The sequence below is a fragment of the Phyllopteryx taeniolatus genome, chromosome 19 (assembly GCF_024500385.1).
Source record: "Phyllopteryx taeniolatus isolate TA_2022b chromosome 19, UOR_Ptae_1.2, whole genome shotgun sequence".
NCBI classification, from domain to species: domain Eukaryota; kingdom Metazoa; phylum Chordata; class Actinopteri; order Syngnathiformes; family Syngnathidae; genus Phyllopteryx; species Phyllopteryx taeniolatus.
The window spans coordinates 5039045-5056891 of NC_084520.1; the positions used below are offsets into that span (position 1 = coordinate 5039045).

The 17847-nt window shown below is 40.8% G+C and overlaps 1 protein-coding gene across 1 annotated transcript in view; it reads left to right on the forward strand.

Annotated features, from left to right (window-relative positions):
• Positions 1–9392: 9392 nt before the first annotated feature.
• sap30bp (SAP30 binding protein) overlaps positions 9393–17847 on the forward strand; it is a 34245-nt gene continuing 25790 nt past the window's right edge. Inside the window, 3 exon segments of the mRNA XM_061755710.1 lie at positions 9393–9434; positions 9436–9550; positions 16998–17116. Of these exon segments, the coding sequence (XP_061611694.1) occupies positions 9393–9434; positions 9436–9550; positions 16998–17116 (276 nt within the window).

Consider the following 17847-nt stretch of genomic DNA (forward strand, 5'->3'; position numbering starts at 1 on the left):
GAGAGAAAGAAGGAGGAGAGAAGAGGCACAAAAAGTGCGAGAAAGTAAACACACAGCACTGGACGAACAGATCATGCAATCATACAGGGAAAAGAGGCTGCTGACCTTCTCAAAAGACTCAAATAAATAACTGCAGAAATCCAGGAGAAATCTTCAACTAAATTCAAGCAAGCTAATTTGATAAGCAAATGGAAAGAGAAAGAAGAGGGGGGAGGTGAAGCGCTGAAGAGGAGGTCTGCAAAACTGAGGGTTACATTTATGCGCCACATTTAGGAGTACTGGAACCAGTTTACTGCAGAGGTACCGGTAAGGATGAGCTTCCTAACCTGCCGCTTATCAACATAAATGTACTGCATCCATGCATTTGCATCCATAAGTATTATATAGTGAAAGTGGGCTTTGTTTACATGTCAATATGCATGTAAAAAGCTAATGTTTTCCCCCCTTAATTAACAATAAGTGGCACACTTATCTCCTATTCAGCCTCTTAAGAAATGTGTCCATAGTGTGCAGAGCTCATGTATTCTTCTCACGAAATTTAGCAGGTGGTTCACATTTTCCCCAACTAGCTGGACAGATTGCCAAGAAGAATCCATTATCTATAAATACTGCCAAAACAGGTGATAATAATAATACTCTGTATTGATTGGCACTCTAAGGCAGTGCGAAGGAGTATTAGGGCCATACTGAAAAGATTAAAAGTTGTTTATTTTTGCCTTAATATTAAGGATGTGTAGTTTCGTCTAAAAAGTTGGATGTCTTCAAATTAAAAGATGTATACTTTTGAGATTTAGGAAGAAAAAAAAGTCATTTAGCAAAGTAAACTTTTCTTTTTCTTTTTAAAGAAAAAGTAGGCTATTTTGAAGATTACAGGAAATTGTATATTTTGAACATCAAAGGTTTTCGAGATTGTAGTCGGAATATTACAAGCCTGAAGTCGTATTATTACGACAATAAGGTTGCATTTTTACGACCGCAAGTGAAGGGTGAGAGGATCCGTGTAGGGGATCTCGTCAATTTATACTTTAATATAGGTTTTAAAAATAATTTCCAAAATATGGGACTTTATTCTTGTAATAAGACTTTAAATGTCGAAAATAGTCGCATGATTATTTTTTTTTTATCAGTCTGTAAAGGAGATAGTCGCAGTAGTGTTTGATTGACACCTTGGGCAGCCAACGGAATTCCAGGTTAGAATGTATTGCCACAGATATTAATAGATAGAGGAAACACGCTCCTTTTTGAGTTGCGTGCTTACGGCGTGCCTAAGCGAGAGAGAGGTCAAAAGTCGTCCGCGCATTCAATGTACGTGGACGGCAAGAAAACAAAACAAAACCAAAAAAAAAACAAGGATGCCAGAACATTGTGCTGCATACGGTTTCAAACAACGCTGTACAATCACAACAAGGAAATTGGAAATAACCTTTCATAGGAATTAAATAAGTTTATTTTATTTTTTTTACTTTGAACATAATCTGTATTGATAGCACACGTTTCGACGTCAACAAAAAATAAATAAATAATAAATCTCGTAAAAACCGGCTAAAAATTTGAGCAAGTTACGCCTTAATTTCCATGTCCATGCATTGCCTTTTATGGGAACTTTGACCTCTTCAACATGGCCGCTCCGTCGTCACGTCGGTTAGCCGGGCTGCTACAGTGCGCTGGCCCTGCTGGCTTCTCACTTTATACATATGTGTATGACGCAATAACCAATTTTTCATTGGTTGGTCCTACTTGGTGTGTTGGTGTAACCAGCCTCCACTCGTAAAGTAGCAATCAAGCCAGCCGCCCCTAATTTTGTTCATACTGGGCATTACGGTAATAAATCGCCAACTCGCGGCGAAAGCCACCTTCAAAATAAAAGCCTCCCAATAATACCGACGTCAATGCTCTTCGGTTAAGGAATGCCACCAGCAAGGTTAATTTGAATCTTGAGATGCATTAAAAATGTAGTTTATTTGATATCTTATGAAAAATAAATGGTAACAGGACTGCACTTATATAGCGCTTTATCTACACCATCACACTGCCCAAAGCACTTTACAAAGCCTCACATTCTCACACACACATTCATAAATCAATGGGCGACTGCTGCCATGCAAGGCACTGCCAGGCCCACTGGGAGCAAATTCGGGTTCAGTGTCTTGCCCAAGGACACTTCGACATGTAGACGGACAGTCGTAGCAGGGATTCGAACCTGTTCTACCTACTGAGCCAAGGCCACCCTAAAATAATCCCCTTGGTATCGTAAAACAAGTCCAGATCTGTGAGACAGACCAAGGAATCCACTAAAAGGTTTGATGAAGATCTGATATTGTATTTCAAAATAAAAGTCTCAGAAAACTGCATATTTTGCTGTCATTACCCAGGACTGATAAAATCTGCTAAAAGAAATCTATGAGATATTGCAACTCCGGTCCAGTTCTGGGGGACACTGCACAACCCCAGGTCTCCAACAAAAGAGGTCTCACCCAAATCTTGATGTGGCATTTCAAAATAAAAGTCCCCTCAACCCGGCATATTTCACTGTTTCTACCACTAATTTAAAATATTAATTAAAAAAAATCTATAAGATATCGCAACACCACTCCAGTTCTGGGCGACACTACACCACCCCTGGTTTCCAACAAAAGCGGTCCCATCCAAATCTGATGTGGCATTTCAAAATAAAAGTCCCCTGAAATTGGCATATTTCACTGTCATAACCACAGATTTTAAAAATTCATTTAAAAAAATCTATGAGATATCGCAACAACAGTCCAGTTCTGCTTTTTGCATACGATGTGGTTCTGTTGGCGTCATCAAGCCGTGACCTCCAATTCTCACTGGAGCAGTTCGCAGCCGAGTGTGAAGCGGCTGGGATGAGAATCAGCACCTCCAAATCTGAGACCATGGTCCTCAGTCGGAAAAGGGGGGCATCCCCTCTCCAGGTCGGGGATGAGATCCTGCCCCAAGTGGAGGAGTTCAAGAATCTTGGGGTCTTGTTCACGAGTGAGAGAAGAATGGAACGGGAGATTGACAGGCGGATTGGTGCAGCGTCTGCAGTGATGCGGACTTTGTATCGATCCGTTGTGGTAAAGAAGGAGCTAAGCCGAAAGGCGAAGCTATCGATTTACTGGTCAATCTACGTTCCTACCCTTACCTATGGTCACGAGGTGTGGGTCGTGACCGAAAGAACAAGATCCCGGATACAAGCGGCCGAAATGAGTTTCCTCCGCAGGGTGTCCGGGCTCTCCCTTAGAGATAGGGTGAGAAGCTCGGTCATCCGGGAGGATCTCAGAGTAGAGCCGCTGCTCCTCCACATCGAGAGGAGCCAGATGAGGTGGCTGGGGCATCTGATTCGGATGCCTCCCGGACGCCTCCCCGGTGAGCTGTTTCGGGCACGTCCCACCGGGAAGAGACCCCGGGGACGACCCAGTAACACGCTGGAGAAACTACATCCTTCGGCTGGCCTGGGAACGCCTCGGGATCCCCCTGGAAGAGTTGGATGACGTAGCTGGGGAGAGGGAAGTCTGGGCATCCCTGCTAAAGCTACTGCCCCCGCGACCCGACCTCGGATAAGCAGTAGAAAATGGATGGATGGATGGATGGATTATTATTCCTCAGGGGAAATTCAACTTAACACCACACCGAGAACCAGATAACACATTTGCAGGCATTTGCAAGGATAGAGTGAAAGGAGCAAGCAAACAGTGGCAACTCTTGAGCTGGGCTTGTTTGCATTCCAAAGAACATGAGTATGTTCTGTCATCTAAAATTATATGCAAAATAATACACCCAAAAAATAACAATAAATTAATTGATTGTACATTTCCCCGGTCGTCGATCAATAGATACAATCGATACTAATTAAAACAAAGTATGGATTCCTATTTGAGTTCTATACCTAACTTTCTCTGAAATTCACTAATGTATTACAGAATACACACATAATTTCATTCACCTTCACAATCTATCCATTTTCGGCACCACTTGTCCTCATGAGGGTGAGCCTATCCCAGCTGACTGGTTGCCAGTCAATCGCAGCACACCTATTCACACTCACATCCACACCTTTGGACATTTTATGTCTAAGTTGTCTTCAATTACCCTAACATGCATGTTTTAGAATGTGGAGAACATGCAAATTTCACACAGGAAAGCCCGAGCCGAGATCGAAACCCTTAAGCTCACTATTGTGAGGCAGTTAGTAACCACTCCACTACTCTGGACATCTAATAAAGTGCGGTGTCAGAACAGTATCAAAACTTCTGTTAGCATTCCATCAATTCTCATTTAAAATAAAAAATATCACTTGAATACAGGGCAACTTGTGTCAATTGGCCCTGGCACTTTCTCTTTCTCAGGTTGCTATCTTAGGTTAGTATACAAACTGTTAATCATAATAGCAGCACTATATGAATCGTCATTCGAAATGCACCTGAATGCAGGGAAATGTAATTTCCTTATGGATATGCCTTTGGGGTAGTTTGGTACTACATTGCGGCTCCAATGATAATGACAGGCATCCATCTTGAAATACCAGGCTTGAAATAGACTGTCCTGTTAATAGTTACACACCAAACACCTAGGCTGAGGACGCTGTGTGTCTAAAATACAGGAAAAAAAAAAAAAATATATATATATATATATATCGTCTGAGCTATGCAATGTAACCATACAGCAGGAGCAGCAAAACATGTTTCTATACCAAAAGGGTAAAAGGGTGAAATTATTCCCAGGCTGTGAGGATAATTGCAGGGATGGAGAATAAAATTATTGTGTAGACTTAGTAGTTAAGGGTGGAGTTGTCGATGAAAATAACTTTTTACATTCAGAGCCAATAACTATCAAACTCTCTTCTATATTTACCTTTTGCCAGCAAAGTGAGCTCTACCCCATTTCCAACGGACCTTTTGAGTGTTTCGCCTTTGTGGAGCCAAGGATCAGCATGGACGTGAATAAGGAGCTTGAGAAGTATGGTTTAATGAATGTGTGGAGCAAGCTGGAAGGGCTGCCACAAGCCGGTCCACTGGAACTGGGAGCCTTCTGTGTGATCATCCTTTTTGTCGGTAAGTCAAGTTTAAAAAAAAAAGTGACTGAATTCTGTTACCTTTGCACTGAAAAATCTGGCCTTTCTCTTTTTTCAGCCACATTCCTTGCCATGTTCACAATTACTTGCCTCCAATGTTGCTGCTGTGTGGAGGGAAAATATCAGGCCTCCAGAGTGGAACCACTACAGCCCATTTGAAGATTAAAAAAGAACAGAAGAACAATAAATGAGTGAAGCATTAACGACATGGGAAAATAATACTGAAGGCCTTTGTTTTCAGAGTTTCGGTGGGATTACCAGCAGATATGCATCACGGCAAAAATAATCGACACAAATCCAACATTTGAATACAGGACTATGTTCACAGACAGCAGACAGCCACTTGGAGAGTGAATACATATGAATCCGACCAAAACAATGAAACATTGTGTGTCATAATTCATTGGTGAAAAGAGGAAGCAGGAGTACCCGAGTCATTCCAAAATGGTTACTATTTTTCTTCAAGAAAGGAGACCATAACATAGAAATGTTGCATTGAATACTAAGCACTCCCTCTGCATGGTTATCACATTGCCCATTAATGGCCACTAAACCAATTCATAACACTTAATACTGTATGTGTTATACAAAAAACATACTTCATTAAATAACAGTACTAATAGCTGAAGTGGTGATGCACCTTTGATTTAACAGAAACTGCTGTGTTATACATGTGCATTGTATCGAGTAACACATTATGTGTGATGTCACAAATTCAAAATCTATTACAGTATTTAAGGCTCTATGAGTGCTTTCCCTTTATTTTTTAATGAATAAACTATGATGAAAATCACAGTTTGATTGTACTATTGCATGCGTCATTTTCCTATTCTCTATTATCACTAATTTTCCAGCTGTGGCTGCCCTCTATAATACGAAACAATTCAGACATACAATGACACACAAAAAGACTGTAAAGAGTACATTGGAAGTGATATGCACACAAAAAAAAGACACATTGCTAATATTTTTAGTATTGGCATGTATTCGCTATGGGATCAAACTAGTGGACTAGCTGCAGATTACTGTATATAAACCTGCATGGAGAAGATTACAATTCAAGCCTGCTCTACTCAACACAACTTGTCCCTGTTAAGCTCAGTGCTTCTGAGGTTTGGAAAATCTATTGCATCAAAAAAAAGCTGCAAGCCCTATATCTTAAAATAGTAAGTAATGTAGCGGAAGCTCGATCGTCGATTGGATCGTGGCTTGTTCTCGACCTTGCTTGTTCTGATTTATCAAAAGAAAAAGAACAACAAATTTTTCCTAAATAAATTTGAGACCTCTGGAGCGTTCAACTGAACCAACTTTAGAGGTTCCACTGTAATTCTTTTTTTTTTTTTTTTCCAGTTTTGAGAGTTGTGAATTATAATTTACTTTTAAGCCATTGCATAAGGTTATATAAAAACCACAGTGATCATACAGTAAATTTACTTATTAATAAAGCCATTATTCAAACCAAAAGAAGCCACATGAATCATGTCAGTTTGCCCAAATGCTGGTCAAATTAAGTTTGACTGTAAGGTGTTACTTGTAACAAAATGATGTTTTAAACATTTTTATTTATTTATTTTAAAGCATAAATCGCAGTAATGTGGCGCATAGTAAAGCGCCAGTGCCCTCTCCTGGTTTAGTGCTGAGACTAAGAGAAGTCTCTAGATTTCTCATTGTACATGCAGGATTTAGGGTTTACAAAATGTGATTTTAAAAAGCACCTGGACAATTTAAACATTCAAAATGTTCAATGTATTATCCATTCATCCATCCATCCATCTTTTACTTGTCCTCATATGTCATGGTGGAGGTGGAGCCTCACTGACTGGGCAAAAGGCAGGGCATACCAAGGACGGGTCATCAGCTAATCCCGGGGAACATATTGACAAACAACCATTCACACTCACATTCTATAGGCAATTTAAAGCCTTCAATTATTAACCTAACTTTTTTTTTAATGTGGGAGCAAGCCAGAATACCTGTAGAAACCCATTAGGAGAACATGCAGACTCCACACAGGAAGGCCGAAGCCAAGATTCAAACCCTGAAACTCAGAACTGTGAGGCTGACTTGCTAACCACTAGCTGGTTATAATCAACATAGATTCAGTAAAACACTGCACGGTCATAGGTGGGGTTAATTATCAGCTTCCTCCTTTGACTTTACCAGTCAATATTTTGAGTAAACATTAACCTTTGTTGCTTTTGCGTCGCCATGTTCACACAACAGCGCGTGTTGGAAACGCTGGAGGCCTCGACTTGCTCTCTATTCACACGCTGATTCAGGAAAGTGTAACATTTTGTCTATAGTCGAATAGTTTTAGGGGAGCTGCTGCTGGATGAAGAGGGTCGCGCTCTAAACTCCCCATTGACATAAGCTATGGTCACACTTTGTCCAAACTCACTGAGCTGTGAGAGAACCATTTAGTGGGACATGGCTGTGGAGAGGTGAGTTTTTGAACTGGAATGTGTTGGGTGACAATAGTTTTCGGCATCAGCAACTTTATAAACATGACGGTTTTCAAATGTTTCATTGTTACGGCCAACATTTTATCATCAGTGGGAACTAACGCTCTCCGACTACAGTATGTGCTAATCTCAACAGATCCAGATTCTTTCTCAACTAAAGCTTTATCACTTTGCGCAGTGTGCAAGAGCAGCTGCAACCCGACGACTGGATAGAGTGGTTCCTGGTACGTCTGCATCAAGAGCCATGGGCGCTGGGGGGTTTCGTGGTCGTGGTGGTGTTTGTGCTGGGAGCACTATCTCTGGTTGTCTTTGCTCTGCTGTACGGATGTTGCTGTAGCCCAGCCCCACAAGAGGACACACTGAAGAAGAGGATGAAGGAGGTGCAGCAGCAGAGAAAGCTGAAATATGGAGTCATCTAGACATGAGTGACATATTACATTTGTGGTGGAATCTGGACCAAGGATTTTTTTTCATGGAAGTCCTGCAAAACAGATGTAATTTTACAAATTCCTACAGAATACATTTGACTTCTGTTTAGCAATATTTTAATTTTACAGTCCATATGTATCATATGGCCCAACATTACATTGAAGTTGCCAAACTGCAATTAATTTGAAATAAAACATGGTCAGCACATCATAGTTCTGAGGTTCAGGATTGGAATCCTGGCTTTGGCTTTCCTGTGTTGGGTTTGCAGTTTGTTCTCCCCGTGACTTTTTCCAGTTTTCTCCAGGTACCCAGGCAGGTGGCTTCCTCCCTCATCTCAAAAACATACATGTTAATTTACTAATTGAAGACCTCTAAATTGTCCATATATAGGTGTGAACTGTTGTTTGTCTCTTTGTGTCCTGCTATTGGTTGGCGAGTAGTCCAGGATGTACCCTGCCTCTTTCCCGTCAACTGAGATACATAGGCTCCATCCCACCTGTAATAATGAGGACAAGCAGCCTATAAAATGGATGTATAGTTGTTCATCCGATTTGTTTAATTGAACAATTAGAACTTGCCATCAATATTGTTCCACTCCAGTCCTGTAAATGGCATTAATGTGCAAATACCACACACAGTAAGCATTTTTCAATTGAAACTGCTGGATCGGGTTGGTCACTGGCCAACTTGACCCTGTTGGAAGCGGACTATAACAATTCATTGATCAACCCCTTTATTCGGATCAGCACCCAAATGGGTAAGATTTGTAGGATAACTGACTATCTGCTACTGATTAAAACAATATCAATTGGTGTTTTTTTTTTCTTTCTGTTTATTGCTTGGCAAAATGCACATACCCTATGTAACTTGCAGTAAAGTGTCTATCTCCAATCTTGATAACACCATTACTGTACAATAGCAGTGAAATCAGTACAAAATAATGAACATAAAAACATACATAAAAATAAACCCATACATAAATTCAGAATGATAAAATAGGCGTTGAAATGGAGTTGAGTCACTCTAGAATTACATTTTCGGATGAGATGGCTCCGACTGGTTCAAATCCAGGAAATCCTAAATTTCTAAATATACTAATATTAACATGAAATTTTAGACAACACTTATAATTAGGCACACCCACTGCTGGTTATTGAAAAGCATTTATTTAAATATATTTTTTCTTTAAATTTTACATCAAGGACACAAAAAGGCCCGTAATCAAATAAACACCCATATACAGAATCATAATCATCTTTATTACAGCATAGATAGTTTTGTTTTATATATACTTTAATTGTGGTAATGGGCATACCTGAAATACACTCCAAAACAGTAGATGGCGGTAATGTATCGAAACATTTGTTGCCAACCGCCATAAAACAATACAGATGGAGACAAAGAAGAACTCCCGTCCTATCATACAAATGACGTTTTATGTCTGCGCCGGGCTGAGAAGCGACATTCACAGAGTGCATTGACGAGGCAATGGCCAGTGGTAAAAAAAGTGCACTTCTTTCGTCTTTGGCGGATTATGGAGACGATTCAGAGCCCGACTACTCTGACCCCGAACCAGAAGAGACAGGTAGATAAGTGTTCATTTAAGACAAAAGGCTAAGACAGTGCATCTAGCGCTCGTGTGGTCGCTAAAATTAGCATGCACTAGCTAGCCGCCAATGAAGTTCAAAAGGTGTTGTGGTGTATGGCTGTGTTCGGAATCATTACTCACTCATTTTCTACTGCATTGTCACAGCACAGATTTTGTTATTATGTGGACTATATAGTTCACTCATCAGTCCAATAATAGTTAGAAAATAATATAAAATAGTTAACGAAGACCACTCGGGCTTGCGGTTGAATTCGTCATTGCTGTTGGTGTTGTTTCGTTCGCGAACGTTTCGTTCAGAAGAACGAATATTTTTAGTGAACGAACTGAACCGAATCAGTTTATGAACTGTTTCGTTCTTTTATCTTGGCCGCTACCCGCCGCCAGGGAAGCGAGTCGGCTGGGAGCGGAAACCGAACTGCTGAAGCGTTCTGTCAGTCACTTCTTAATCTTCGGCGAATGACCAATGAGCATGCCAGCGTGAAGGCGGGGGCGGGACTTCATTAGACGTACTGCCATGTGATTTGCGATTCGCCAGGGTTTTTACTCACTTATGCGAATGACCAATGAGCAGCCAGCGTCAGGCAGCGCCGTGTAAACGGGGCCTTAAGTGAACTGAGTGATTCGTTCAGTGAATTGGTGTACTGAAGAACTGAGGAGAGATTCGTTCAGGAGAGGGTTTTAAGTGAACTGAGTGATTCGTTCAGTGAACTGGTGTACTGAGGGATTGAAGAACTGAAGAGTGATTCGTTCAGGAAAAGAATTTAAGTGAACTGAGTGATTCGTTCAGTGAACTGGTGTACTGAGGAACTGAAGAGTGATTCGTTCAGGAAAAGAACTTAAGTGAACTGAGTGATTCGTTCATTGAGCTGGTGTACTGAGGAACTGAAGAGTGATTCGTTCGTGGAACTTATCGTTCGCGATCCGTTAGACACGAGTGATTTGTTCGTGGAACTTCATTTGTGATCCGCTAAGGAGCGATGTACTAGTACGATGAGTGAAGTACTACGCAGTGAACGTGTTCTCATGAGTGATTTTAACCGCAAGTCCTGACGTCCTCGCGGGGATAGCTTTCACTAGCAGCCGTTTCTTCAAGCTAAGGGCTGATGTTGAGTCAGTCAAGCACATGATTACAAGCACACATTTTTAAAATAAATGTAAATTAATAATAAATGTTTTTACGTACACATATAATTCCCTCTGTGTCTCTAATGCGATTATTAAAGCTTTTTATTTCATAATATTAATAACAACAACACATTCAACTTCTATAGCGCTTCTCAAGACACTCAAAGCTGTTTTCCACTTATCAGATGACAATAACAGTAAGGTGAGTGAGCAGGAAGACCGGCTGGCGGGAGCTGGTGTCAGCGACGCTGTCCGCGGCGGTGGAATGCAGTAAAGTCACGCCGGCTGGCGAGAGCCTAGCTGGACGTCAGGGGCCGCGGAAATGCGTGCAGCTGGGTCCGCTGCACGCATTTTCACGAGTCACAACCGAAGCCGGGTGTTCGAGAGCTTGCTGAGAGAGAAAGAGAGAGAGAGAGAGGGAGGTGATCATTTAGCCAAAGTTTTTCTGTTTTTGTTTTTTTTTTTAATAATCGCCCCACCTTTTCTAGTTTAGAATACATGACAACAACAACGCGTAGTCCTTCGGTGAATGTGTTGAGTGACCGTGAACCTCAGGGATGGATCATTAAATGAATGAGGGAAACACTTGAATGTTTTTGTGAAAAATAACTAAATGATTCGGTGAACGAAATCTTTTCAATGAACTGATTCGAATGATTCAATACACTCAAAAGAACTGTCGTGCCCATCACTAATTGCTGTTGCGTACATTCACCGTACCGGATCAATGTCAGTTGTGGACCTTTATTAAATATTGAACAAACAAATACATAAATTATAATAACATTGTATTGTTTTCAACTTAGTCTTTTGAAAAGGTTGACACAAAAAGCACTATGAATATTTGTATAATTGATCATCTGCGTTTTTTTTTTTTTTTTTTCCTGTATCGGTACAATGCATCATGGGATATATGGCTTTTCAAGTGACCAAAGGTTGTTCACTACATTTTTCAAGATGCATTGTGGGATACAATAATTGAAGGCACTACATATGGATAACCTGTAACAGTTGTTCTCAAACATTTCACACGAAGTACCACCTAAAAAAATTAAAAAAAAATCTTAGCTCTCTAGGTACAGTACTGAACCACCATAATGACTGTCATTGATTGATTGAAATTTTCATTTTGAGCATTTGTGAAGGTGATATAAAAAGAACAACAAAACAGAAATGATCAAACAAAATAAGATAAAGTTAAATGACCCATATTCAAAAAGGAGAAAGAAGAAGTAAAACATGAAAAAAATAGTGGGGTCTTAGGTTGGCACAAGTGTTAAAAAAAAATGAGACGTTTTACTCCTAAAAAGTATATAATATTATTGTAAGCCGCTTTAACATTTTGCAGTTTGTACATTAACAATCCATCCAAATATCAATCCATGCATTTTTTGGTACCGCTTATCCTCACTAAGGTCACTGGTGCGCAGGAGCCAAAAAAAAAACTGAATTTAAATAATGATTCAGTAAAAATGTATTGCATACTAAGGTTAAATACAATTTGTACCTAAATAAATGTTTTAAGACAAACAGTTCTTAAAGATTAAATGCAAAGGTATTTTTAAATTTTTAAAGTTTATTTTTTTAGTTTAAAATACAACTGAACTGTACTTACATACTTCTGTACTCCTGCAGTGATTATTTCACGTACCACTATACTACCCGGATACTACCAGTGGTACTTGACCCACACTTTGACAATCACTGACCAATACTCATTCCACATTGCGACAGCATCACAGCCATTTCAATTTTTTTCTGTAACAACCATTTATTATGATTTTTTTGTTTTAACTATATATTTATATTTTTGTGTAGTCTTTCATCTTGTTGTTTTTCAGCCAGTGTTTGTGGGTCTGGTGGATCCATTACATTGTGGGATTTTTAATGCTTTACAAAGTTCACAGAATCAAATACCTTTGTTAAAATACTCAACAAATGTTGATGTCATCGCAATTAAAAGCAGTATAAACAGTATATATGGTTAATGGTTTCCCTTATCCTTTGTTAGATCATATTTATAACTTATTTGTTCAAATGTAACAAAAAATAATAATTAAAATCAAGATATTAGGAATACAAATTTACAAATAAAGCGAGGTTTTTCATAACTAATGACTTATTTCTTTGAACTTGGTTTTTCGTAACTACTAGGGTTGGGCATTGAGAATTGAGAACCGATTGGAACCAGGACTAATGTTCCGGTTCTCCTGGAACCGTTCAAATTTAGAAATTTCGGTTCCCAGTTTCGATGCCTCGTCCTCCAGCTGCGAAGAAATGGCAAAAAGCAACGAAGAAGAATCATAAACCAATGAAGAACAACGGGCACGATGACATGCTTGTGCCCAACGGAAGCGGCAGCAAACAAAAGTGTGTCTTAACTTTGTTAAAATTAATCACCAGTCACCTCAGTGCAACACTTGGAATAAGATTATATTGTGCAAAGAAGTTTTTCCCGATGTGTAGCGTCTGACGAGCTCCGAGCCTCAGCTTACACCGCACGGAGCTTCAGTGAAGTCAACTCTCAGTCAGGTGGGTGAGTGAAACAATAAAATACATCTATGCCAACATTTAGACAGCTAACAAGGTAAACGGTTGCTTGCACTTTTGCACTGATGGTTTTTAGCGTTTATTTTAGTCTTCAAATGTTGGATTTATCTTACCCAACATTATAAAAAATAGACACAAAAGGAATGAGGACACTGGTTTCGTTTTCTCATGAGGAGGGCGTATGGGAGATTGTTCAGATCACAGCCTCTCAACACGCTCTAAACAATCTCTCCCGTCGCTTCTGCATTTATTTGAAAATAGGGAGGTTTCTAAGTTTACAAGACATAACGTACTAAGCTACAAGACACAACACACTAAGGATATTTAAAAATAGGAGGGTTTTTCCCAGACATAATGTTCTAAGCAATAAGACACAACACAAAACATTGGACCAACACCTGTCACGTCCCCGACCACATCCGATCACGTCCTTGGTCCAGGCGCCCTTCCATCGGATGATGCTGAGTCATCTTTTTGAAGGCGAGACATCTAAAATCGTCCATAATACTAATGCAAGCTAAGCAAATAAATGATAACTTCTACAATATATTTAACATTAAACCAACGTAAGCCCCAATGATTGGGCTAAAACTTCACAGTAGCAACTTTACATCACAATGAATTGGGACAAAATTCACATAAACCTTGTCTCAAAGTATCAAAAACACTAACCTTGAGCCTCATCGCTGGGTAGGGAAAGGAATCAGCGTTATATAGCATTTGGTTCCATCCATTAAAAAAAACAAAAACCAACAAAAACATATCACCGGTGCCGTGTGAAGTTACTTTTCGTGCCATGCTGTGTTCTGGTGCGTACCCTTCAAAATAAAAGGCTACAAGCTTAAAAGTTAAAACTTGCACATATAAACCATTTGAGGTGATGAAACAGAATACAGGCGCAGATTGCATTGTAAAAATAACCATTTTAACAATGCTGTCAGTGAAGTCAACTCTCAGTCAACTGGGTGAGTGAAACGATACAATAAAATAGTTAAAACAGTTAAAATAACTATTTTAACAATGGTGTATTTATTTCGCTGAAACATTAATTAATGAATATTAAGTCAATTGTGTTCCACACACATTGCCTTTCATAGGTTTGATATTGATACTGGTTATACAGAACCTCGAGTCAAATGTTCTATGCAGCGGGATGCTCAGAAAATGGATGTTCATAATTTGGACAACCTTTATTTAAACCATGCAAACTTTTTTGACCCAGCCCCCTAAAAGAATCGGAATCGAGAATTGTTTGGAACCGGAATCAAACTAAGGAATCGGAACTGGAATCGCTCAAATTCAAACGATGCCCAACCCTAGAAACTACTGACTAATCTCATTGAACTTCGTAGAAATATGCACAACACAAGCTGAACACATACAGTAAGAATATTAGTCTAGGCAACACATCAGCCCCATTGCTCACATAGCCTTTTGCCGCTAATTTATGCAAGACATGAGGGGCAGGGTTTTACTGTGTGTGTGTTACATTTATACTTCTTGCACTTGATGCGTGTATAATGTGTTTTTCGATCCATTTTGGGTCCGGACACTTACCAGACATATACTGCAACAGCATCACACACTTACTTCAGACTCTGCAGATGGTGGTTCTGTAGGTTGAGTGGATAGGGCACCAACATCTGTAAGTTGAGTGGGTAGGTCACCAGCATTTGTCCTCCTCCTCACAATGGCTGCAGAGGTTCTGGGAACATGTCTTATCTCGGTTTGAGGTCTCACGAATTCCTTTCCCAGTTGCTCGAGAAAGAGGCGTCTGTTCTGGAGCTTAACTCTGTTCCACTGAGGCCATCCAAATGACAAAGGGGTTGTATGTTGAGGTGTCCAATATGTCAAAGAATATCACCAGTGGCCAACGTAGGGTCCACTGTTCCAATCTGGGTTTGAGGCCATCCAAATGACAAAGGGGTTGTATGTTGAGGTGTCCAATATGTCAAAAGAATGTCACCAGTGGCCAACGTAGGGTCCACCGTTTGCAGCTGTAGGCAGTCACCAGTTTGTCCATGTTATCTACCCCTCCTTTTGTGGCATTATAATCCATGATAATTTCTGGTTTGGGATTTTCCTGGGCACAGATTGTCCCATCCCTTTGCAGTGTACTCATGACTACCATATTCTTTGCCTTTCACATAGGATACCAGGGACGTGTCAGCCGTGTACGAAAACTTGGAAGACTTGACAGGCCTGTTCTTTGTAGTCAACAGTTGAGGTGGGAGCTCTCACCATGGTCAGCTTCCTCTTTAGGAGCTCCTGTCTCATCTTGTATGAGGTAAAAAAAATTGTCGTATGTGATGTTGTGTTCACTGAGTTCCTGGGACATGTCCTGGACAACTGTCATTCCTTGATTTTCCTCAGGGGCTCCTCCATCAGGTTTCCCTGTGTCAACTTGTAAGTTGAAGGATATGAGGAAGGGGCATCACAGGCACCCCAGATCTTTATACCGTACTTTGCAGATTTAGATGATCTGTACAGCCTAATGGGACAGCGGCACCTAAAAGGCATCACCTGCTCATCAATGGTGATATTTGGCCCAGGGTTGTACAGCAGGGGGAGGCGGTGCACCCACTTGTCCCACACTGTCCTGGTGGCAGCTAGTTTGTCTCTCTGCCGTCGAGCTCGTCTGTCATCTCTGAGGAGTCTCAAAGAGGATAAACACTTACGTGCACACAGGTCTAGACAGGAGGAGGACCGAGCACAGGTACACAGAACATCTGTTTCCAAATTTGTATTATCCCCAGGTTCATTCGAGGTGAACATCTTACTACTTACTGTATGTAATAGAAATGTGTAGAGGGAGTACAGCGAGTGGTCATTAAAATTGTAGTCTGATATGTGTTCTTTACAGAAAATGAGCCAAGGCCAGTGAGTCTGACTTAAAAATTTATTGTATCATTTTTATTTAGATGAAAAATGAAAACGGGTCCTACAGACCCGAATGCCTCACAAGGGTTAAGGTGAATCAGTTGACGTTGTTCCGGTCGGTACAATGTGCGACAATCATGACGTAATTAATTTCGCATCTGGGTAGTGTTCGAAAGCTATTATTAATTTGACTGAAGAGTGAATTATCCATCGATCCTTCCATCCATCCATCCATTTTCTACCGCTTTTCCGAGGTTGGGTCACGGGGTCTCTCCAGTGTGTCCTGGGTCGTCCCCGGGGTCTCCTCCCAGTGGGACGTGCCCGGAACACCTCACCGGGGAGGCGTCTGGGAGGCATTTGAATCAGATGCCCCAGCCACCTCATCTGGCTCCTCTCGATGTGGAGGAGCAGCGGCTCTACTCTGAGATCCTCGCGGATGACCGAGCTTCTCACCCTCTCTCTAAAGGAGAGCCCGGACACCCTGCGGAGGTGTTCGCCCGCTTGTATCCGGGATCTTGTTCTTTCGGTCACGACCCACAGCTCGTGACCATAGGTGATGGTACGAACATAGATAGACCGGTAAAGTATCTTGGGTTCTTGTTCACGAGTGAGGGAAGAATCAGTGAATTATATAGTCCACTATATATTTAAAAAAACCAACAAACTAACTATAGGTAGTATGGTTTAGTGAATGATTCTGAACACAGACAGTGTTTTTATAGATACAGTATGTGCCATTGGTCGTCGCCATTTTAAAGGCTAAATACAGGTTTCTTCCGGTCACTTTGGCAAAAGAAGGCAAACATAACCTAATAGCTACTCTTCCAATGTTGTTGATGTTCTTATGGTGTCTCTTCTTGTCCATTAGAGGAGGAACATGGAGGCGCAGGAGGGCTTGTGTTCAGCTACGACGAGGATGACCTCAATCGAACTGAGGGCATCGTCGACAAGGAATCTGAAAATGAAGACAGCCGAGAAAGTAACTTGGTCAGTATTTGAATTCTAAATTCACTGTCTTGCTTGCAAAATAGAGCCAGCTGATGATTCCTTTGGGCAAATTGATGCAGCAAGTCTGTGTGATGTCACAAAAAAAAGGGCTGCCATATTGGTTTTAACAGTATTTCGATATTTTCCTGACAAATTTCACTAAAATACCACTTTTGAAGGGGCCAAAAAATCTGTAATTAATTATGTGACAAACTGGCTTCCCTGGGAAATCCAGAGAGGATTTTATTCACCATACCTAACCTGGCTGTGATTCGTTCACCTCACTAAAGATAAAAATGCTAAAATCTTATGCTTTTTAACAAGCCTTTAGTCTTCAATGAGATGAACAAGCCATTATTATGCAAAACCATTCCTTGCCAAACACACGTGTTGCTGTAGCACTGCCTCACAGCTTTGAGGTTCTGGGTTCGACTCTGCTCCAACCTTCCTGTGTGTGGTTTGCTTGTTGTCCCCATGCTTGCGCGTATTTTCTCTGGCTTCCTCCCACGTGACAAAAACACGCAGTGACAAAAAACACGCATACATGTGTTCATTGAATACTCCAAATTTTCTATAGAGGTGAGTGTGAGTGGTTGTTTGCTTATGTGCCATGTGATTGGCTGGCGGCCAGTCCAGGGTGTATCCCACCTCTCGCCCAAGGTCAGCTGCGATAGGCTCCAGCCCAGCCGCGACCCTAACGACAATGAATGGTATAGACAACGAATGGACAA